General features: G+C 51.3%; 1 protein-coding gene across 3 annotated transcripts in view; it reads right to left on the reverse strand.

The window, feature by feature from the left end:
* arhgef18b (rho/rac guanine nucleotide exchange factor (GEF) 18b) overlaps positions 1–22,842 on the reverse strand; it is a 242,069-nt gene that overhangs the window by 123,869 nt on the left and 95,358 nt on the right. For 2 of the 3 annotated variants that reach the window (XM_070873404.1, XM_070873405.1), the window contains 5 exons: positions 15,412–15,526; positions 13,312–13,369; positions 10,535–10,576; positions 8,528–8,551; positions 839–919 (listed from right to left, as the gene is read on the reverse strand). In XM_070873404.1, coding sequence (XP_070729505.1) covers positions 839–919; positions 8,528–8,551; positions 10,535–10,576; positions 13,312–13,369; positions 15,412–15,526 — 320 coding nt within the window. The other variant, XM_070873406.1, reaches the window with a different exon arrangement.

Raw genomic sequence — 22,842 nt, forward strand, 5'->3', positions numbered from 1 at the left:
CCTGAAAGGGTAGTGGGAGCAGATTCAAACTTTCAAAAGGGAATTGGATAAATACTTGAAGGGGGGAAAATTTGCCGGGGTATGGGGAAAGTGCAGGGCAGTGGGACTAATTGGATCGTTCTTTCAAAGAGCTGGCACAGGCACGATGGGCCAAATGGCATCCTTCATAAGAACATAAGAATTCGGAACAGGAGTAGGCCATCTAGCCCCTCGAGCCTGCTCCGCCATTCAACAAGATCATGGCTGATCTGGCCGTGGACTCAGCTCCACTTACCCGCCCGCTCCCCGTAACCCTTAATTCCCTTATTGGTTAAAAATCTATCTATCTGTGACTTGAATACATTCAATGAGCTAGCCTCAACTGCTTCCTCGGGCAGAGAATTCCACAGATTCACAACCCTCTGGGAGAAGAAATTCCTTCTCAACTCGGTTTTAAATTGGCTCCCCCGTATTTTGAGGCTGTGCCCCCTAGTTCTAGTCTCCCCGACCAGTGGAAACAACCTCTCTGCCTCTATCTTGTCTATCCCTTTCATTATTTTAAATGTTTCTATAAGATCACCCCTCATCCTTCTGAACTCCCAGGAGTGAAGACCCAGTCTACTCAATCTATCATCATAAGGTAACCCCCTCATCTCCGGAATCAGCCTCGTGAATCGTCTCTGTACCCCCTCCAAAGCTGTACGATTCCATGAAGTCAGGATGGAAGGAGACTTGTGTTGAGCATGGACACCACCCGTTAGGCCGAACGGCCTGGTTCCATGCTGTGAATTCTACGTCATCCTCTGCCACCCCCTGCGTGTCGGTGACATGAAGCAAAGATAAGCATGCAGAAACCTACTCTGCCAGGAACTCCATCCAGGTGAGGTCGTGTGGGGAGGCCGAGCGCTTCAGCTGGGTGGACCCGGAGGCTGCTCTTGCACTGCGGAGAGAACCACCAATGAGAACACGGTACACACGGCAAGGCGCGCACAACGCGACCCCGTCAAACAGGCCGACCGAGGCTCCGCGGCTCAGCTGCAGAAACGTGCCACAAAAAAAGCTGGTTTCCGGAGGAGGAATGGGAAGTTCCTTACTGCTCCGTGTACAGAAGCTGCAGCAAGTGCACTGGAGTGACGTACAGGGGAAAATATACAACATAATATGCGAGCTTGGCAAATGAGTAGAATCATAGAAATTTCAGCCCAACGTGTCTGCGCCGGCCGACCAAGAGCTATCCTGCCTAATCCCACTTTCCAGCTCTTGGTCCGTAGCCCTGTAGGTTACGGCACTTTCAGTAGGCACTGCTCCACACTGGCTCCCTGGTGGGTGCACAGCACAGCTTAGAATCTGCGCGTAGGGGAGTCAACGCTTAGAGATACAGAATGGTCAGCCCGTACTACCTCACTCCCTCTACAGAGGGCAGCACTCATCCCATTGCACAACATGTAGAATTCTTACAGGGCTTGACAGGGAGGATGTTTCCCCTGGCCGGGGAGTCTAGAACCAGGGGTCACAGTCTCAGAATTTAGGACTGAGATGAGGAGAAACTTCTTCACTCAGAGGATGGTGAATCTTTGGAATTCTGTCCCCTAGCGGGCTCTGGAGGCTCAGTCGTTGAGTATATTCAAGACTGATTTCGATAGATTTTTGGATATTAAGGGAATCGAGGGATATGGGGATCGGGTGGGAAAGTGGAGTTGAGGTCGAAGATCAGCCATGATCCCATTGAATGGCGGAGCAGGCTCGAGGGGCCGAATGGCCGACTCCTGCTCCTAATTCTTATGTTCTTATGTACACAGGGGGCCAAATCCACTCTGCCATTTCACATGACTGAAGCAACTCTTCAACACACGCTCGCTGATAGTTAACAACTTTCGAGAATAAAGTCGTTCATCCGGTAGCCCTTGCATCTCTGATCAGTAACTGAGGACGCCCATTGCCGAGAATTCATGATTCCCATTACTCACGCCGCCGTCCATCACTTACACGGTTGGCACAACATTTCTGTAGCCAGCGTTGGCATCAAGCACTTCCAGATCAGGTAAAGCGCGGGTTTGATACAGAGGGATAAGTTCTCTCTACGCCGCCCCAATAATTCACCTTGCATTCAATGCGAGAAGGGGAACTCCTACTGCATGAGAATGGCATTTCTGTTTCCCCATCCTGCCACGCCTGTGACCTCTCGGGGTGAGACTGTTTGTGCTAAACTAGGGGCAATTTGAGGCATGAGGTCGGTTCCCAGGAATTGTCGCTTACGGTCTTTAGAGATGACAGAATGAGGAGACTTTTTCTGTAGTGTGTCAGCCGTGGCTCAGTGGTTAGCATTCTCTCGCCTCCAAGTCAAAAATCCCACTCCACAGACTTGGGTTGAAAATCCAAGCTGACACTCCCACTGCAGTACTGAGGGAGTGCTGCACTGTCGCAGTACTGAGGGAGTGCTGCACTGTCGGAGGGGCAGTACTGAGGGAGTGCTGCACTGTCGGAGGGCAGGACTGAGGGAACGCTGCACTGTCGCAGTACTGAGGGAGTGCTGCACTGTCGGAGGGGCAGTACTGAGGGAGTGCTGCACTGTCGGAGGGCAGGACTGAGGGAGTGCTGCACTGTCGCAGTACTGAGGGAGTGCTGCACTGTCGGAGGGGCAGTACTGAGGGAGTGCTGCACTGTCGGAGGGCAGGACTGAGGGAACGCTGCACTGTCGGAGGGGCAGTACCGAGGGAGCGCTGCACTGTCGGAGGGGCAGTACCGAGAGAGTGCCGCACTGTCGGAGGGGCAGTACTGAGGGAGCGCTGCACTGTCGGAGGGGCAATACTGAGGGAGCGCTGCACTGTCGGGGGGCAGTACCGAGGGAGTGCTGCACTGTCGGAGGGGCAGTACTGAGGGAGCGCTGCACTGTCGGAGAGGCAGTACTGAGGGAGCGCTGCACTGTCGGGGGGCAGTACTAAAGGAGCACTGCACTGTCATGGGGCAGTACTGAGGGAGCGCTGCACTGTTGGGGGGCAGTACTGAGGGAGTGCTGCACTGTCAGAGGGACAGTACTGAGGGAGTGCTGCACTGTCGGAGGGGCAGGACTGAGGGAATGCTGCACTGTCAGAGGAGCAGTACTGAGAGAGTGCTGCACTGTCGGAGCAACAGTACTGAGTGAGTGCTGCACTGTTGGAGGGGCAGTACTGAGAGAGTGACGCACTATTGGAGGGGTAGTACAGAGGGAGCGCCGCACTGTCAGATGTGCCGTGTTTCAATTGAAACATTAAACCGAGGCCCCGTCTGCCCTCGCAGGTGGATGTAAAAAATCCCATGGCACTATTTGATGAAGAGCAGGGGAGCTCTCAATCTTTAATGTTAACACCACTGGAACAGATTACCTGGGCATGTACAGTTTGTGGGTCCTTGCTCTGCCAAATTGGCTGCCGTGTTTCTTAATCTGTGCAAGTGTGTCAGCATTTACAGGGGGTCCTCGAGAGTGTGTCAGTATTTACAGGGGGGTCCCAGGGAGTGTGTCAGTATTTACAGGGGGTCCCCGGGAGTGTGTCAGTATTTACAGGGGGTCCCTGGGAGTGTGTCAGTATTTACAGGGGGTCCCCGGGAGTGTGTCAGTATTTACAGGGGGTCCCCAGGAGTGTGTCAGTATGTACAGGGGGTCCCTGGGAGTGTGTCAGTATTTACAGGGGTCCCCGGGAATGAGTCAGTATTTACAGGGGGGTCCCCGGGAGTGTGTCAGTATGTACAGGGGTCCCCAGCTATGTCAGTATTTATCGGGGGGTCCCCGGGAGTGTGTCAGTATTTACAGGGGGTCCTCGGGAATGTGTCAGTATTTACAGGGGGTCCCCGGGAGTGTGTCAGTATTTACAGGGAATCCCCGGGAGTGTGTCAGTATTTACAGGGGGTCCCTGGGAGTGTGTCAGTATTTACAGGGGGTCCCTGGGAGTGTGTCAGTATTTACAGGGGGTCCCCAGGAGTGTGTCAGTATGTACAGGGGGTCCCTGGGAGTGTGTCAGTATTTACAGGGGTCCCCGGGAATGAGTCAGTATTTACAGGGGGGTCCCCGGGAGTGTGTCAGTATGTACAGGGGTCCCCAGCTATGTCAGTATTTATCGGGGGGTCCCCGGGAGTGTGTCAGTATTTACAGGGGGGTCCCCGGGAGTGTGTCAGTATTTACAGGGGGTCCCGGGAGTGTGTCAGTATGTACAGGGGGTCCCCAGGAGTGTGTCAGTATTTACAGGGAGTCCCCGGGAGTGTGTCAATATTTACAGGGGGTCCCCAGGAGTGTGTCAGTATATACAGTGGTCCCTGGGTGTGTGTCAGCACCGACAGGGGGTCTTTGGGAGTGTGTCAGTATTTACTGGAGGTCCCCGGGAGTGTGTCAGTATTTACAGGGGTCCCAGGGAGTGTGTCAGTATTTGCTGGGGTTCCCCGGGAGTGTGTCAGTATTTACAGGGGGTCCCTGGGAGTGTGTCAGTATTTACAGGGGGTCCCCGGGAGTGTGTCAGTATTTACAGGGGGTCCCCGGGAGTGTGTCAGTATTTACAGGGGTCCCAGGGAGTGTGTCAGTATTTACAGGGGGTCCCTGGGAGTGTGTCAGTATTTACAGTGGGTTCCCGGGAGTGTGTCATTTACAGGGGTCCCTGGGAGTGTGTCAGTGTTTATAGGGGTCCTTGGGAGCGTGTCATTATTTACAGGGATCCCCGGGAGTGTGTCAGTATTTACAGGGGGTTCCCAGGACTGTGTCATTTACAGGGGGTCCCCCGGGAGTGTGTCAGTATTTACAGGGGGTCTCTGCCCCATTCACACTTCACTATTGCAAAATCCTGGAACTCCCTCCCTAACAGCACTGTGGGAGTACCTTCACCACACGGACTACAGCGGTTCAAAAAGACGGCTCACCACCACCTTTTCAAGGGCTACTGGGGATGGGCAATAAATGCTGGACTTGCCAGTGTGTCCACATCCCAGGAACGAATAAAAAAATCTGGGTTGCCTAAACATAATCTGGTGAAGGAATTAGACTGATTTCAGTGGCATTGAGTAAGACTCCAGATACTTTTTCTCAAAACCAACACAAAAGGTCAGTGTACATAGGCAAGCCCTCACTTGCTTTTGCCAGAACATGGCGTTTTGTCCAAAATATTTGGGCATAGCATGCCCTGGGTGAATAAAGAACCCTTGTATTGTTCCCAGATGAGGTCACTTCGACGTTAGACACTTTCCACAACAGGCTAAACGATCATTCAGATTTATTTGCAGATAGAGTTATATACAGAAAGCAGCGGGAGAAGCAAGACATCAAATCAGTTCAAAAACAGCGATCTGGAGCCAGTACACAAATGGTTAGCAGACAAATCAGCCAGATGCAATCCTTGGAAAACCTCTGGTTGAACTTTGGATGAAAACAAATACTTTTCAGAAAGAGAGAGCAATCTGATTCCTTCGCGAACCAACAGAATACAGTCTACGGGATCTACATAGGGTCATGCCCACGAAGTCACGTTCAGTCCCCCTGCCTCATGGCCACTCATAACCGAACTAGGTAACGGCTGATACTTCAGTCACTTGTGCCTAGTTAGTCCACTTTCACCTCACGGCAATTTTCTCTCAGCTAATTCTCAGCAGCCCATCCTGGATACGCCACTGCCATTCTTCCAGGGGATACAAATCATTCAAGTAGTGATCAGGAAGTGTCTGACGCCTGACTACTTTGCAGTTAAAATGCTGAAGGAAGTCAACATTTAGTCGCTAGTGATGCTCACAGGTTAGTCACAATGATTCACTGACGATTTCCCATACCAGATTTTTTTATTCCCTTCTCTCCTGAAGTCACTAACACGTGGTGGGCGTTTGATTCCTGCTCCTGCAACTTGGGTGCCTCGTCGAAGTACCCATTCTTCATCTGGCGAGCCTTAATATTGCGTACTGGAAGAGCCTTGCAACTGAATGTCAGCCGTGGCTCAGTGGGTAGCACCCTCGGCTCCGGGTCAGAAGGGCTGTGGGTTCGAGTCCCACTCCACAGAGACTCGAGCACAAAATCGAGTCTGACACACCCAGTGCAGTACCGAGGGGGTGCTGCGTTGTCAGATGAGATATCAAACCAAGGCCCCTGTCTACCCTCTCAGGTGGATGTAAAAGATCCCACGGTACTAGTTTCCAAGCAGAGCAGGGGAGTTATCCCCGGTGTCCTGGGGCCAATATTTATCCCTCAATCAACTTCACTAAAACAGATTATATCTGGTCACTATCACATTGCTGTTTGTGGGAGCTTGCTGTGCGCAAATTGGCTGCCGCGTTTCCCACATTACAACAGGGACCAATGTTGCCCGTAATCCGCGCAGCGTCTCGCTTTTACCGCATGGTCGCTTTAAATTTCTGCTCATGTGCGGTACTTACAGTGAGAAAGCCGGTAAGTGGCCCGTGTGGGACCTTTCTCATTACCGCGCGGCTTAGAGGGAACATAAGAACCTAAGAAATAGGAGCAGGAGTAGGCCATTTGGCCCCTCGAGCCTGCTCCGCCATTCAATGAGATCATGGCTGATCTTCTACCTCAACTCCACTTTCCTGCACTGTCCCTGTATCTCTCGATTCCCTTGATATTCAAAAATCTATCGACCTCGGTCTTGAATATACTCAACGACTGAGCCTCCACAACCCTCTGGGGCAGAGAATTCCAAAGATTCACAGCCCTCTGAGTGAAGAAGTTTCTCCTCGTCTCAGTCCTAAATGGCCGACCCCTTATTCAGAGACTGACCCCTGGTTCTAGACTCCTCAGCCCGGGGGAAACATCCTCCCTGCATCTACCCTGTCAAGCCCTGTAAGAATGTTGTATGTTTCAATGAGAGCACCTCTCATTCTTCTAAACTCCAGAGAATATAGACCTAGACTGCTCAATCTCTCCTCATAGGACAATCCCCCCATCCCAGGAATCAGTCTGGTGAACCTTGGTTGCACTCCCTCTATGACAAGTATATCCTTCCTTAGGTAAGGAGACCAAAACTGTGCACAATACTCCAGGTGTGGTCTCACCAGGGCTCTATATAATTGCAATTAGATATCCTTGCTCTTGTACTCAAATCCTCTTGTAATAAAGGCCAACATACCATTCACTTTCCTAATTGCTTGCTGTACCTGCAGGGCTAACTTTCAGTGATTGGTGTACAAGGACACCCAGGTCCCTCTGAACACCAACACTTCCCAATCTCTCACCGTTTACAGTGACTACACTTCAAAAATACTGGATTGGCTGTAAAGCGCGTGGGGTCATCCCGAGGTCGGGAAGGGCGCTATAGAAATGCAAGTCTTTCTTTTCTTATCTTGAGGGGAATCACGGTGAAGTCCGATGCCTGCTTTGACTCACTGACCAGCAGAGGTGGGGTGGGGAGTGGGGACGGAGGAGAGGGAACAATCAGCTAGGACTCCTGTCCCTGAATCCTAGCCGATTTGTCCCTCTCTTCTGCCCCCACCCCCTGCCCCACCCCAGGGGATCTGACACCCATCGGCAGGGTGGCTCCATTCAACCGAATCTGGAGAGACCCGGGGGGGGGAAGAGTCTGGGTGTGATCGTATCATCATCATCATAGGCAGTCCCTCGAAGCGAGGATGACTTGCTTCCACGCCGAAAAAGGGATGAGTTCACAGGTGTTTCAATAAAGGGCCTAATATTCCAGGTCCCGAATTACAGCCTGAAGGGTGGAAGATGCCTGTGCGTGGATTTTTTTTAACGTGGGGTGGCCGTTGCACACCAGCCACCACACGGGGCTTGACAGAGCCAGGTCTTGGTCCAGTGGCAAGGGATGGATGTTATGTATGTAACCCTTGGCAACCTGTGTCACACCACCACCAGAGGGCCTACCTGTTGGAGTCCCAAGGGATCCCAGCATCCCTTAGGAGCACTGTATATAAGCAGGCCTCCCACGCGTTACCTGCACTCTGGAGTCTAATTAAAGGAGCTAAGGTCACACTTGCTCATTGCATACAGTACTCAGTTTCATCCTTTATTATGAGCCTAATATTAACCAAGACGACTGGAGACCTGCTCTGCTGCACGGACCTAGAGCATACACATGTCGCAGTGTGGGCTGGCCCGTGCTGCCCCTGGGCCCTCGCCTCTGCCGGGCCTCAGATTCACGCCTCACTCGGGTCCCGGTCACTTCCATCTACAGACTCTTGCCGCTCCTTCGCCCCTCCTGCTGTGCCTGCCCCGCACTCCAATCAGCGACCTGGCTTCGTAGCTATCGTCCTCCTGCAGCGGCACGCGCTGCTCCCTGCAGTGGGCCCGACCTGCTGATGGTCTTGCAGGCTGGGACCGCGCCGATCGTATCAGCGACGCACCGAATGCTAAATGGTACTCATGAGCCGCTGGGTGAAATCGCTCGTTTAACAAAAAAAAACAAGCCCTTTAAACAGTACTGGAGCTCCCCTTTGACTGAGAACAATGCAGGAACGCTGGCTGAGAAACAGAGTGTCCGAGAACACAACGAGCGCAGGTTAGCACTGGCAGGGAACAGGGTCGCAAAGCAACATAAGCAGCAGGGGAAGGAGACGCACGCTGAAACCTGCTCACCTGCTTGCTGCACCGTTGCACTGTCTGGGGGGGCAGGAGGATGGGGAGGAAAGATTGGAAACAGAATTAGCCATCGACTGAACCATTTTTAAAGCAGCTTTATCCCTCCCTCGCTGGGACTAACGGGGCACAGACACTGCCCAAGCCAATGGCTTCATGCCTGGGTTCCCTCCAAAGGAACGGAGGAATTGCAAAGATGAGAAAAGACCAAGGTCCATCCCGGTATACCTACCTGGCAGTCACTCGATACAACGATTATGGAGTTCTCGGTTGATCACAGCAATGAGAGGGGATCTCATAGAAGAATGAGAGGGGATCTCGTAGAAACATATAAAATTCTGACGGGATTGGACAGCTTAGATGCAGGAAGAATGTTCCCGATGTTGGGGAAGTCCAGAACCAGGGGTCACAGTCTAAGGATAAGGGGTAAGCCATTTAGGACCGAGATGAGGAGAAACTTCTTCACTCAGAGAGTTGTGAACCTGTGCAATTCTCTACCACAGAAAGTTGTTGAGGCCAATTCATTAGATGTATTCAAAAGGGAGTTAGATGTGGCCCTTACGGCTAAAGGGATCAAGGGGTATGGAGAGAAAGCAGGAGTGGGGTACTGAAGTTGCATGATCAGCCATGATCATATTGAATGGTGGTGCAGGCTCGAAGGACCGAATGGCCTACTCCTGCACCACCACTTTCTATGTTTCTAGATTTCTCAGTCTCCATCAGTTAGTCTGCAACAGACCCAGACACGAGACAAGGAAACCCCCCCCAATGCTGGACAGCTTTGGAAACCATGGGTCCAAAGTCACCTCTTCCTTCCGAGCTCGCTACACTCACCACACGTCACATCTCACGTTACGCAGACGTCTGCGACTCACGGCTTGGAGTTGGCAGTTGTTGAGGTTTTTTTTGATGAACCTGCATCATCAAAACTTTGGGGTCATGAACCCTCCCCTAGCCTGGCCCCGAGTCCGTTCTAAACTTGGCAAAGAAAGTGATAAGTGTTCAAGCGAGGGAGATAGGGAGAGGAAAAAAAGGAGTTGAGAGGAAGCAATCCGTGAGAGGACAATGCATCTCTCTGTAGAGGTGTATCCATTCCAGCTGGTGAGATGTTTGGGGGGGGGGGGGGTTGGGGTGAGTCTATCTGATTTCCCGATGATCCCCTGGGAAGGGGTTCTTCCAGGGAGGGTGAATCATTTTGTAAGAGGAGGGGCATGCTTACTGGGAGTACCCATGTGACTAAGTGCGAGGGAAGTAGGCGAGGGAAGTGTCCAGTCCTCCTGATGTAATGACATAAGAACATAAGAAATAGGAGCAGGAGTCGGCCATTCGGCCCCTCGAGCCTGCTCCGCCATTCAATAAGATCATGCCTGATCTGATCTTGGCCTCAACACCACTTCCCCGCCCGCTCCCCATAACCCTTGACCCCCCTTATCGTTCAAAAATCTGTCTATCTCCACCTTAAATATACTCAATGACCCAGCTCTCTGGGGCAGAGAATTCCAAAGATTCACGACCCTCTGAGAGAAGAAATACCTCCTCATCTCCGTTTTAAATGAGCGGCCCCTTATTCTGAAACGATGCCCCCGAGTTCTAGATTCCCCCACGAGGGGAAACATACTCTACCCTGACGGCACGTGCCTGTGTGCTGCCTGTTTGAGGGTGTCTTTTATCCCAAGCAGTTAACGGGGAGACAGGCATCGATGTTCCTGGTAGGACAAGGGAGGCTCCATCACCGGCTGATGGCTTTACATTGTGCCTGTGAATCAGCCAGCACAGGAGGCAGCCATTCGGCCCATTGTGCCTGTGCCGGCTCTTTGAAAGAGCGATCCAGTTAGTCCCACACCCCCCTCGCTCTTTCCCCACAGCCCTGAAAAATTTTCCTTTTCAAGTATAGATCCAATTCCCTTTTGGATGCAACTTTCTGACTAGATTTTCGAAACCTTCGAAACCTTGCCACTGAAACCTCTCGCAGTCAATTGTGAAAAGGACAAACGAAGTGTGACTAACCCATGAAAGGCCTTGAGTTCTTGAAGCACTTGCTGAACCAACCTGGAAGACAAGGAAAGAGAAAACCACTTAATCAACAACATTGACTTGAACGGCATCCATTTTGTTTTTTGTTGTCAACCCCCGCCCCACCCCCCCCCCCCACCCCGGCGGCAGCGCCCCCTGGTGGCTCAGCAGAGTCAAACAGACCAGGAAGGTCGTAGGTTCGATCCCTGGTCAAGGCTGAGTTCAGCCAGGGCAGCGGCAGTCGGCGCTGCTAGATTTTGGCCTCAGTGCCCTTGGTACTGGCACCCGAGGAACTGTATCCCAACCGCGTTGAGCACATTTGTGGGGGGGGGGGGGGAGGGGTTAAAAAGCAAATGCGAGTGGATTTGTCCACATAATAAGAATTAGGAGCAGGAGTAGGCCATTCGGCCCTTCGAGCCTGCTCCGCCATTCAATGCGATCATGGCTGATCTTCGACCTCAACTCTACCTTCCCGCACTCTCCTCATATCCCCTGATTCCCTTGGTGTCCAAAAAATCCATCTCTGCCTTGAATATACTCAACGATTCAGCATCCACAGCCCGCTGGGGCAGAGAATTCCAAAGATTCACCACCATTTGAGTGAAGAAATTCCTCCTCATCTCAGTCCTAAACGGCCGACCCCTTATCCTGAAACTGTGACCCCCTTCCTCTGACAAGCTACAGGGTTCAAACCCCCCCACCTTTGATGCCACCAAACTAACCACTGCTACTTAATTTACCTCATTTTCTATCTAACTCTTTTCAATCACAGCAGTCTGCTGGAGTGCCAGCTGTGGCTCAGTGGGTAGCACTCTCATGCGTCTGAATCCGAAGGTTGTGGGTTCATAGTCCCACTCCAGGGACTGGCAGCACAAAAATCCAGGCTGGCAGTGCTGAGGTAGTGCTGCACTGTCGGAGGGGCTATCTTTCAGATGCGCTGTTAAACCGAGGCCCCGTCTGCCCTCTCGGGTGGATATAAAAGACCCCATGGCATTATTTCGAAGAAGAACAGCGGGAGTTATCCCTGTTATCCCTGGTGTCCTGGGCCAATATTTATCCCTCAGTCAACATCACAAAAAAGCAGATCATCTGGTCATTACAATATTGCTGTTTGTGGGAGCTTGCTGTGTGCAAATTGGCTGTCTCGTTTCCTGCACTTACAACTGCGATTACTCTCCAAAAAGCACTTGATTGGCTGTAAAGCACTTTGAGATGTCCGGTGGTTGTGAAAGACGCTATATAAATGCAAGCCTTTCTTTCTTTCTCTCCGGCACAGTATGCCTTAGGCCTGTCGATAAATGTCACTGAGGGAGAAAAGCTGTTCACTCTGAAGTTAACTAAATAGAGCCTCACACGGCAGCAACCCCGGGACTGGAGTCAGTGAGCAGGTTGGTGATAGCGGATAGCGGTTAGGGAGAGGGAGCAAGTGACGGACGGAACTGCCTGCACAACAGTGTTCAAACGAAAGAAAGACTTGCATTTATATAGCGCCTTTCACAACCACCGGACATCTCAAAGTGCTTTACAGCCAATGAAGTACTTTTGAAGTGTAGTGACTATTGTAATGTGGGAAACGCAGCAGCCAACTTGTGCACAGCAAGCTCCCACACACAGTAAAGTGATAATGACCAGATAATCTGTTTTTTTGTGATGTTGATTTAAATATTGGCCAGGACACCAGGGATAACTCACCTGCTCTTCTTCAAAATAGTGCCATGGGATCTTTTAAGTCCACTTGAGAGAGCACGGGGCCTCGGTTTAACGTCTCATACATAGAAACATAGACAATAGGTGCAGGAGTAGGCCATTCGGCCCTTCGAGCCTGCACCACCATTCAATAAGATCATGGCTGATCATTTTCTCAGTACCCTTTTCCTGCTTTCTCTCCATACCCCTTGATCCCTTTAGCCGTAAGGGCCATATCTAACTCCCTCTTGAATATATCCAATGAACTGGCATCAACAACTCTCTGCTGCAGGGAATTCCACAGGTTAACAACTCTCTGAGTGAAGAAGTTTCTCCTCATCTCAGTCCTAAATGGCCTACCCTTTATCCTAAGACTGTGTCCCCTGATTCTGGACTTCCCCAACATCGGGAACATTCTACTCGCATCTAACCTGTCCCGTCCCATCAGAATCTTACACGTTTCTATGAGATCCCCTCTCATCCTTCTAAACGCCAATGCTTAAAGGCCCAGTTGATCCAGTCTCTCCTCAATATGTCAGTCCTGCCATCCCGGGAATCAGTCTGGTGAACCTTCGCTGCACTCCCTCAATAGCAAGAACGTCCTTCCTCAGATTAGGAGACCAAAACTGAACACAATATTCCAGGTGAGGCCTCACCAAGGACCTGTACAACTGCAGTAAGACCTCCCTGCTCCTATACTCAAATCCCCTAGCTATGAAGGCCAACATACCATTTGCCGCCTTCACCGCCTGCTGTACTTGCATGCCAACTTTCAATGACTGATGAACCATGACACCCAGGTCTCGTTGCACCTCCTCTTTTCCTAATCCGAAAGACGGCACCTCCGACAGTGTAGTGCTCCCTCAGCACTGCACTGGGAGTGTCAGCCTAGATGTTGTGCTCAAGTCCCTGGCGTGGGACTTGAACCCACAACCTTCTGACTCAAAGGCGAGAGTGCTGCCCACTGAGCCACAGCTGACACAACTACCCTCTTAATAAAGGCTGATTGTAAGCACCCCGTTGGCTGATCCATTTATAGTGAGCTGAGCGAGGCGGGCTCCTGAGGGGGTTCTGTTCATACGTACAAGTGGTTGGGCTCCAGATTTTCTTTTTCCTCTTGGATCTCCAGGGAGGTTTCAGATTCTGAGGTGGAGGAAAAGAACAGAATTAAAGGGATTCCACCACAACGGAGAGGAATCGAAAATCGCCCTCTTCATCTCAAAATGTTTTTGCAAATTAATTAAAAAATTAAACAATGATCAATTATACACAGAGATGATACAAATTACGTGGAGCAAGGGCCCTGTCCCACAGTGAGGGGCCTGTCCCACAGTGAGGGGCCTGTCCCACAGTGAGGGCCCTGTCCCACAGTGAGGGGCCTGTCCCACAGTGAGGGCCCTGTCCCACAGTGAGGGGCCTGTCCCACAGTGAGGGGCCTGTCCCACAGTGAGGCCCTGTCCCACAGTGAGGGGCCTGTCCCACAGCGAGAGCCCTGTCCCATAGTGAGGGGCCTGTCCCACAGTGAGGCCCTGTCCCAGAGTGAGGGGCCTGTCCCAGAGTGAGGCCCTGTCCCACAGTGAGGGGCCTGTCCCACAGTGAGGCCCTGTCCCAGAGTGAGGGGCCTGTCCCAGAGTGAGGGGCCTGTCCCACAGTGAGGCCCTGTACCACAGTGAGGGGCCTGTCCCACAGTGAGGCCCTGTCCCACAGTGAGGGGCCTGTCCCACAGTGAGGGGCCTGTCCCACAGTGAGGCCCTGTACCACAGTGAGGGGCCTGTCCCACAGTGAGGTCCTGTCCCACAGTGAGGGGCCTGTCCCACAGTGAGGGGCCTGTCCCACAGTGAGGGGCCTGTCCCACAGTGAGGGGCCTGTCCCACAGTGAGGCCCTGTACCACAGTGAGGGGCCTGTCCCACAGTGAGGGGCATGTCCCACAGTGAGGGGCCTGTCCCACAGTGAGGCCCTGTCCCACAGTGAGGCCCTGTCCCAGAGTGAGAGCTTTGTCCCACAGTGAGGGGCCTGTCCCATAATGAGAGGAGAACCATTCCCACAGTGAGAGCCCTGTCCCACCGAGTGTGGACCTCACTAGTCTATCTGGCACTGGGGAAATTGGTGGCCCAGATCGCCCTCGCTGTGAGGGAAGAGGAGGCAAACACGAGATAAAACGGGAGTAGAAATAACCAAGATCACAAAGCAATTCAAAGTCTGCTTATACTGAACTTCTCTGGAAAAGTGAACAGTTCACATGGAAGAGGCCCTGTTTGCTCCCAATTTTCCCTCTTTCCTCTCCTGAAGGCACTGTGAAGCTCAACCCCTGGCATCCAGCCATGGTCTGGGCCCTCACCCCAGTGATCATTCTTCATTTATGGGCCTAGACAGTGAGAGTGATCGGGCTACTTTGCTCTCCTTATCTGAGGAAGGACATACTTGCCTTAGAGGCGGTGCAACGTAGGTTCACAGGATTGATCCCTGGGATGAGAGGGCTGTCCTATGAGGAGAGATTGTGTAGATTGTGTAGAGAGGTGATCTCATTGAAACATACAAGATTCTGAGGGGCATTGACAGGGCAGATGCTGAGAGGTTGTTTCCCCCGTGTTGGAGAGTCTAGAACCAGGGCGCATAGCCTCAGGATAAGGGGTCGGCCATTTAAGACTGAGATGAAGAAGTTCTTCACTCAGAGGGTTGTGAATCTTTGGAATTCTCTACCCCAGAGGCCTGTGGATGCTTAGTTGTTGACCATATTCAAGGTTGAGATTTTTGCACTCTAGGGGAATCAAGCGATATGGAGATCAGGTGGGAAAGTGGAGTTGCGTTTGAAGATCAGCCATGGTCTCATTGAATGGCAGAGCAGGCTCGAGGGGCCGAGTGGACTACCCCTGCTCCTAATTCTTACGTTCTTATTTGCTCAACGCAGGCTTCACAACCCTTCCCATCATCCACGATCTAGCCACCCAGAGGGAAGGAATCGTGGGCTGATACTGTATCCCTCTGTAGCCATGGGTGCTGAGGCCAATTCTTGGAGGACTACTTGTCGTGAAGTCAGCTGACCCCTCCCGGTCTCTGGGGCGACAGCGGGGATAATTCGATGACTCAGCACCACACCAGGGGGTGCGTTCCTGAACTGAGGCATTGGGAGCGGGGAGGAGGCTCTGAGAGATGGAGCTGCAGGCCTGTCGAATGCTGCACTCACCTGGTTCCCTGGATTGGGATATAGCCGGACTCCGGGAAGAGCGAAGCTGAGCCTCCTTGGAGGAATACGAATAGCCCGTCTCCAATCGTGGCCGCATCTTCGTACTCTCTTTCTCCTGGAGGCAACAAGCAAGAACATCATGAGCCAAGTGATTGGGATTCACTCTCAGATACCCCTGCTCTCAAAGTCCCCTCGAATTCCTCTCCTGCTCACACCTGGACCTACATCACTGTTCCTTCATCACCGTTGGGTTCAAGTCCCACTCCAGAGACTTGAGCACAAATATCTAGGCTGACACTTCCAGTGCCAGTACTGAGGGAGTGCTGCACTGTCGGAGGGGCAATACCGAGGGAATGCTGCACTATTGGAGGGGCAGTACTGAGGGAGCGTTGCACTGTCGGAGGGGCAGTGCTGAGGGAGCACGGCACTGTTGGAGGGGCAATTCCGAGGGAGTGCTGCACTGTTGGAGGGGGAGTACTGAGGGAGTGCTGCACTGTCGGAGGGGCAGTACTGAGGGATTGCTGCACTGTCGGAGGGGCAGTACTGAGGGAGCGCCGCACTGTCGGAGGGGCAGTGCTGAGGGAGCGCTGCACTGTCGGAGGGGCAGTACTGAGGGAGTGCTGCACTGCTGGAGGGGCAGTACTGAAGGATTGCTGCACTGCTGGAGGGGCAGTACTGAGGGAGTGCTGCACTGTTGGAGGGGCAGTACTGAGGGATTGTTGCACTGTCGGAGGGGCAGTACTGAGGGAGTGCTGCACTGTCGCAGGTGCCATCTTTCGGATGAGATGATAAACCGAGGCTCCATCTGCTCTCTCAGGTGGATGTAAAAGATCCCATGGCACTATTTCGAAGAAGATTAGGGGAGTTATCCCCGATGTCCTGGGGCCAATATCTATACCTCAATCAACATCACAAAAACAGATTATCTGGTCATTATCACATTGCTGTTTGTGGGAGCTTGCTGTGTGCAAATTGGCATTTCCTACATTACAACAGTGACTACACTTCAAAAATACTTCATTGGCTGTAAAGTGCTTTGAGACGTCCTAAGGTCTTGAAAGGCGCTATATAAATGCATGTCTTTCTTTTTTTTTCTTTCCTGGAATTCCCTACTCTTTAAAAAAATTAATTCTCGGGATATGGGCGTCGCTGGCAAGACGGGCATTTATTGCCCGTCCCTAGCTGCCCTCCAGATGGTGGTGGTTAGCCTTGCCCTCAAACCACCACAGTCCGTGTGGTGAAGGAGCTCGAACGCCATTGGGGGAACACCTTCACCACCCGGCCGGCGGTGGTTTAAGAGGAAGACCCCCCCTCCAAACATCTTCTCAAGGGGCAGCTAGGAAGGGGCAATAAATCCCGGCCTTGCCAGTGATGCCCATGTTCCAAAAATGAATTTTTAAAAAGAACATTTTTTGACTGGGGAGCAAGAGGAGCGGGAATGTCCCTACAACAACAACTTGCATTTATATAACCCTTTACCCTAGTAAGACATCCCAAGGTGCTTCACAGGCGCGATTAGTCAAACTAAATTCGTAACACCAAACCAGACAAAGGGATATTAGGAGTGATGACCGAAAGTTTGGTCAAAGAGGTAGGTTTTAAGGAGAGAGAGGTAGAGAGGTGGAGAGGTTTAGGAAGGGAATTCCAGAGCTTGGGGCCCAGGCAGCTGAAGGCACGGCCGCCAATGGTGGAGTGATTATAATCAGGGATTGCGCAAGAGTCCAGAATTGTGGTCGCAGAGATCTCGGAAGGTTGTGGGGCTAGAGGAGGTTACAGAGATAGGGAGGGGCGAGTCCATGGAGGGAGTTCAAAATAAGGGTGTGAATTTTAAAATCAAGGCATTGCCGGACCAGGAGCTGATGTGGGTCAGCGACGTAATTTAGAAACATAGAATATAGGTGCAGGAGCAGGCCATTCGGCCCTTCGAGCCTGCAACACCATTCAATATGATCATGGCTGATCATGCAACTTCAGTACCCCATTCCTGCCTTCTCTCCATACCCCCTGATCCCTTTAGCCGTAAGGGCCACATCTAACTCCCTGTTGAATATATCCAATGAATTGGACTCAACAACTTTCTGTGGTAGAGAATTCCACAGGTTCACAATTCTCTGGGTGAAAAAGTTTCTCCTCATCTCGGTCCTATATGTATGCTCACAGGTTTGTAGAGCTGTTCAAGGCCAGGTTAGCTCAGTCGGTAGAGTACAAGACTCTTAAACTCAGGGTCGTGGGTTTGACCTATGTTGGGCAAATGATCTTTGTGAAACGTTTCATCGAGTCATCCCTTAATCCTCTAGCTCTTCCAGTTATTATATCTCCCGGCAACCACATTTTAATTTGATTTAAGTTGACTGTCCAAAGTTTAATTTGTTTAATTGTGTCAGTTTTAGTGCCCCCACTTTAATCAGGGGGCACTTGTATTAGTGTTTCAACTTTAAAATAGTTGTAGAGCTGTTGAGGACTGGAGTGCATCATCACCTCCGGGAACAAAATTTTAAATTTAAAGGTCCCAGTTAATTTGGAAATTTGTGGGTTCTAGTGCCCTTACTAAAAGGGGGCACTTGATTTTAAGCTGCTACCAAAATAGTTGTAGAGCTGTTGAGTTGGGAGTGGCTTAGCCAGTCACGTGGTATTCACAAGACTCAATAAAACCCCAGCCAGTTGGGCTTGGGGGATCCACGATGAGGCAGGTGGTTGTGAGCCTGGTGGATGAACTGGTAATGTGTAGTGTGGTTGTTAAACCTTTTGCTAATAAACCAACTAGTTCTTAATAGCAATGTGTTGCTATGAATTCTTAAGCAAAGAACCCTTGAAGCAAATACATTGCAAGCGAGCACAGGGGGTGCTGGGTGAGCGGGACTCGGTGCGAGTTAGGACACGGGGCAGTGAGCACAGGGGGTGATGGGTGAGCAGGACTCGGTGCAAGTTAGGATACGGGGGCAGCGAGCACAGGGGGTGATGGGTGAGCGGGACTCGGTGCGAGTTAGGACACGGGGCAGCGAGCACAGGGGGTGATGAGTGAGTGGGACTCAGTGTGAGTTAGGACACGGGGCAGCGAGCACAGGGGGTGATGGGTCACCGGGACTCGGTGCGAGTTAGGACACGGGGCAGCGAGCACAGGGGGTGATGGGTGAGCGGGACTCGGTGCGAGTTAGGACACGGGGCAGCGAGCACAGGGGGTGATGGGTGAGCGGGACTCGGTGCGAGTCCAGACACGGGGCAGCGAGCACAGGGGGTGATGGGTGAGCGGGACTCGGTGCGAGTTCAGACACGGGGCAGAGAGCACAGGGGGTGATGGGTGAGCGGGACTCGGTGCGAGTTAGGACATGGGACAGCAGGGTTTTGGATGAGCTGAAGGTTACGGAGGGTGGAAGGTGGGAGGCGGGCCAGACTAGCCCGAGAATGGCAGCAGCAACAACTCTCCCAAGGGCCATCAGGCCGGACTGCCCTCGAGTGTCACTGCACACAGGCCTGGTTCCAAGGTCGAGGCACACACCTGGAGTGTAAGGCCCCGCACCCACTGTGGTTTTTTGAGAGAATTTTAGTGCAGACCGGCGGGGTCTGCCCTTGCGTTTATTTAGAACAACACAGATTGGTTAAGTGAATGGGCAAAAATTTGGCAGAAGGAGAATAATGTGGGAAAATAATAATAACTTTTATTTATATAGCGCCTTTAACATCCCAAGGGGCTTCACAACAGCTCTATAACTATTTTAGTTGCACCTGTAAAACAATAAACCATTAAATCAAATGCCCCCTGATTAAGGGGAGAGCACTAAAACCGACAAACTTAAACAAATTAAACTTTCGACATTACGTGGTTCAAATTAAAATTTGGCTGCCGGGGGTAATGATGCACTCCAGTCCCTCCGGCGCCCATAGAAACATAGAAACATAGAAACATAGAAAATAGGTGCAGGAGTAGGCTATTCGGCCCTTCTAGCCTGCACCGCCATTCAATGAGTTCATGGCTGAACATGCAACTTCAGTACCCCATTCCTGCTTTCTCACCATACCCCTTGATTCCCCTAGTAGTAAGGACTTCATCTAACTCCTTTTTGAATATATTTAGTGAATTGGCCTCAACAACTTTCTGTGGTAGAGAATTCCACAGGTTCACCACTCTCTGGGTTCACCATCTCTCGCGGAAGGCCGCGAGCGTACCGGTGGACACCGCGTGCTCCATCTCCAGGGACACCCTGGCTCGGATGTAACCACGGAAGAGAGGCAGGCAGTCGGGCTGAACCCAACAGTGTTACAAGACAAAACAGATAAATTTGACACCGAGCCACAAACAAAGAAATTCCGGCAGATGACCAAAAGCTTGTTTAAAGAGGGAGGTTTTAAGGAGCGCCTTAAAGGAGGAAAGAGAGGTAGAGAGGCGGAGAGGTTTAGGGAGGGAGTTCCAGAGCTTGGGGCTCAAGCAGCTGAAGGCACGGCCACCGATCGTTGAGCAGTTATAATGAGGGATATTCAAGAGGCCAGAATTTGAGGAGCGTAGACATCTTGGAGGGTTGTGAGGCTGAAAAAGATTACAGAGATAGGGAGGGGCGAGGCCATGGAGTGATATGTAAACAAGGATGGGAATTTTGAAATTGAAAATGTGCGGTTTTCCACTTTGGTAGGAAGAATAAAGAAGCAAATTATTATTTAAATGGAAAGAGACAACAAAATGCTGCGATACAGAGACATCTGGGGGTCCTAGTACATAAAACACAAAAAGTTAGTACACAGGTACAGCAAGTAATCAGGAAGGCAAATGGAATGTTGGCCTTTATTGCAAGAGGGATAGAATATAAAAGCAGAGAATTCCTGCTACAGCTGTACAGGGTATTGGTGAGGCCACACCTGGAGTACTGTGTACAGTTTTGGTCTCCGTATTTAAAGAGGGATATACTTGCATTAGGGGCTGTTCAGAGACGGTTCACTAGGTTGATTCCTGAGATGAGGTGGTTGTGAAGAAAGGTTGAGCATGTTGGGCTTATACTCATTGGAGTTTAGGAGAATGAGAGATGATCTTATTGAAACATAAGATTCTGAGGGGGCTTGACAGGGTAGATGCAGAGAGGATGTTTCCCCTCGTGGGGGAATCTAGTACTGTGGGGCATAGTTTCAGAATAAAGGGGTCACCATTTAAGATGGAGATGAGGAGGAATTTCTTCCCTCAGAGGGTCGTGAATCTTTGGAATTCTCTGCCCCAGAGAGCTGTGGAGGCTGGGTCATTGAATATACTTAAGGTGGAGATAGACAGATTTCTGAGCGATAAGGGAGTAAAGGGTTATGGGGAACAGGCAGGGAAATGGAGTTGAGACCAAGATCAGATCAGCCAAAGATATTAAATGGCAGAGCAGGCTCGAGGGGCTGTATGGCCTACTCCTGCTCCTAGTTCTTATGTTCTTATGTATATTCTAAGGTACTCTTTAATAATGGAACAAATTGCTACAAGCTTCATGTCACTTTGTACTTGTGAACAGAGTCAACTGCACTGAAGTGTTCTCCGCAACTTGAGCACAAGATCGACAACAGAGGTGGGAGACAGATCGAGATTACAGCCACCGCACACTTAAACCCGTGTGAAATGATCTTTAATATAAAATAGATGTAAGGAATTAAATCTGTTTACTGATCCATTCCTGTCAGATAGTTTTCGAATTTCTTCCCTCTCATAAGAATTAGGAGCAGGAGTCGGCCATTCGGCCCCTCGAGGCTGCTCCGCCATTCAATGAGATCATGGCTGATCTTCCACCTCAACTCCACTTTCCCGCCCGATCCCCATATCCCTCGATTCCTTTAATGTCCAAAAATCGATCGATCTCTGTCTTGAATGTATTCAAAGACTGAGCCTCCACAGCCCTCTGGGGTAGAGAATTCCAACGATTCAGCACCCTCTGAGTGAAGAGGTTTCTCCTCATCTCAGTCCTAAATGGCCGGCCCCTTATCCTGAGACTGTGACCCCTGGTTCTAGACTCCCCAGCCCGGGGGAAACATCCTCCCTGCATCTACCCTGTCAAGCCCTGTGAGAATGTTGTATGTTTCAATGAGAGCACCTCTCATTCTTCTAAACTCTCGGGAATATAGACCTCATCTCCTCAATCTCTCCTCATAGGACAATCTCCCCCCCCCCCCCCCGTCCCAGGAATCAGTCCGTTGTTGCACTCCCTGAATGGCAAGCGCTTTGGGACAACTGGTGGTCATGAAAGGCGCTATATAAATGTAAGTCTTACTTTTTACTGCCGATCCTGCCCCTCCCCCAGCAAGAAAGCCCCGTAACTGGACCTCATCCCTTGCCCCCCCCCCCCCCCCCACCGTTTCTGCCGTGCGGTGAGTCTGCGCTCGCTCCGGATGCCTCCCTCCCACTCCCCCTTCGCTCCAGATGCCCCCCCACCCCTCTCCCTTCGCTCCTGATGTCCTCTCCCCCTCCCCTGGCCCCGGAATGTCTGCCAATTTTCCGAGCCGGTAAACACACGTTAACAATTCTGCAGGAAGGCCCGAAACGTTTTGAAATTACGCCCCCCCCCCCCACCCTCCCTTTTCTTTACAACCTCAAACATGAAAAACCAAAAGCGAGTTTAACCGTACAGCCAGGATCCGTCTGTCTCTTAACATCTCCCAGCCGCGAGGTCTGGGCGTGAGCCGTTGCCGAGGCGTGTCTGGGCCCCAAGAGGTGACGCCGTCTCCGCTGCCCCTGAAATTAGTGCCAGCTCCCCCTGGTGCTCAGGCAGAGTCCTCCACCTTTGCCGTTGTCAACGGTGATAACCAGAAACAACAACAACAACAACTTGCATTTATATAGCTCCTTCTAACGCGGTTAAAACGTCCCAAGGGGCTTCACGCAGCAGCGTAAATCAGATAAAAATGTGACACCGAGCCACATAGGGAGATATCAGGACAAATGAGCAAAAGCTTGGTCAAAGAGGTAGGTTTTAAGGAGAGAGGGGTAGAGAGGCGAAGAGGTTTAGGGAGAGAATCCCAGAGCTTGGGGCCCAGGCTGCTGAAGGCACAGCGGCCAAAGATGGAGTGACGGAAATCGGGGATAATAATAATAATACATTTTTTTAATGATATAGCGCCTTTAACATAGTAAAACATCCCAAGACGCTTCACAGCAGTGTTACTAGACAAAGCAGATAAATTTGACACTAAGCCACAAAAGAAGAAATTAAGGCAAAGGTAGGTTTTGAGGAGCGTCTTAAAGGAGGAAAGAGAGGTAGCGAGGTGGAGAGGTTTAAGGAGGGAGTTCCAGAGCTTGGGGTCCGGGCAACTGAAGGCACGGCCACCAATGGTTCAGCAGTTATAATGAGGGATGTTCAAAAGGGCAGAATTTGAGGAGTGCAGACATCTTGTGGGGTTGTGGGGCTGAAAGAGATGACAGAGATAGGGAGGGGCGAGGCCATGGAGGGATTTGTAAACAAGGATGAGAATTTTGAAATC

The sequence above is a fragment of the Pristiophorus japonicus genome, unplaced genomic scaffold, assembly GCF_044704955.1.
Source record: "Pristiophorus japonicus isolate sPriJap1 unplaced genomic scaffold, sPriJap1.hap1 HAP1_SCAFFOLD_465, whole genome shotgun sequence".
Classification (NCBI taxonomy): domain Eukaryota; kingdom Metazoa; phylum Chordata; class Chondrichthyes; family Pristiophoridae; genus Pristiophorus; species Pristiophorus japonicus.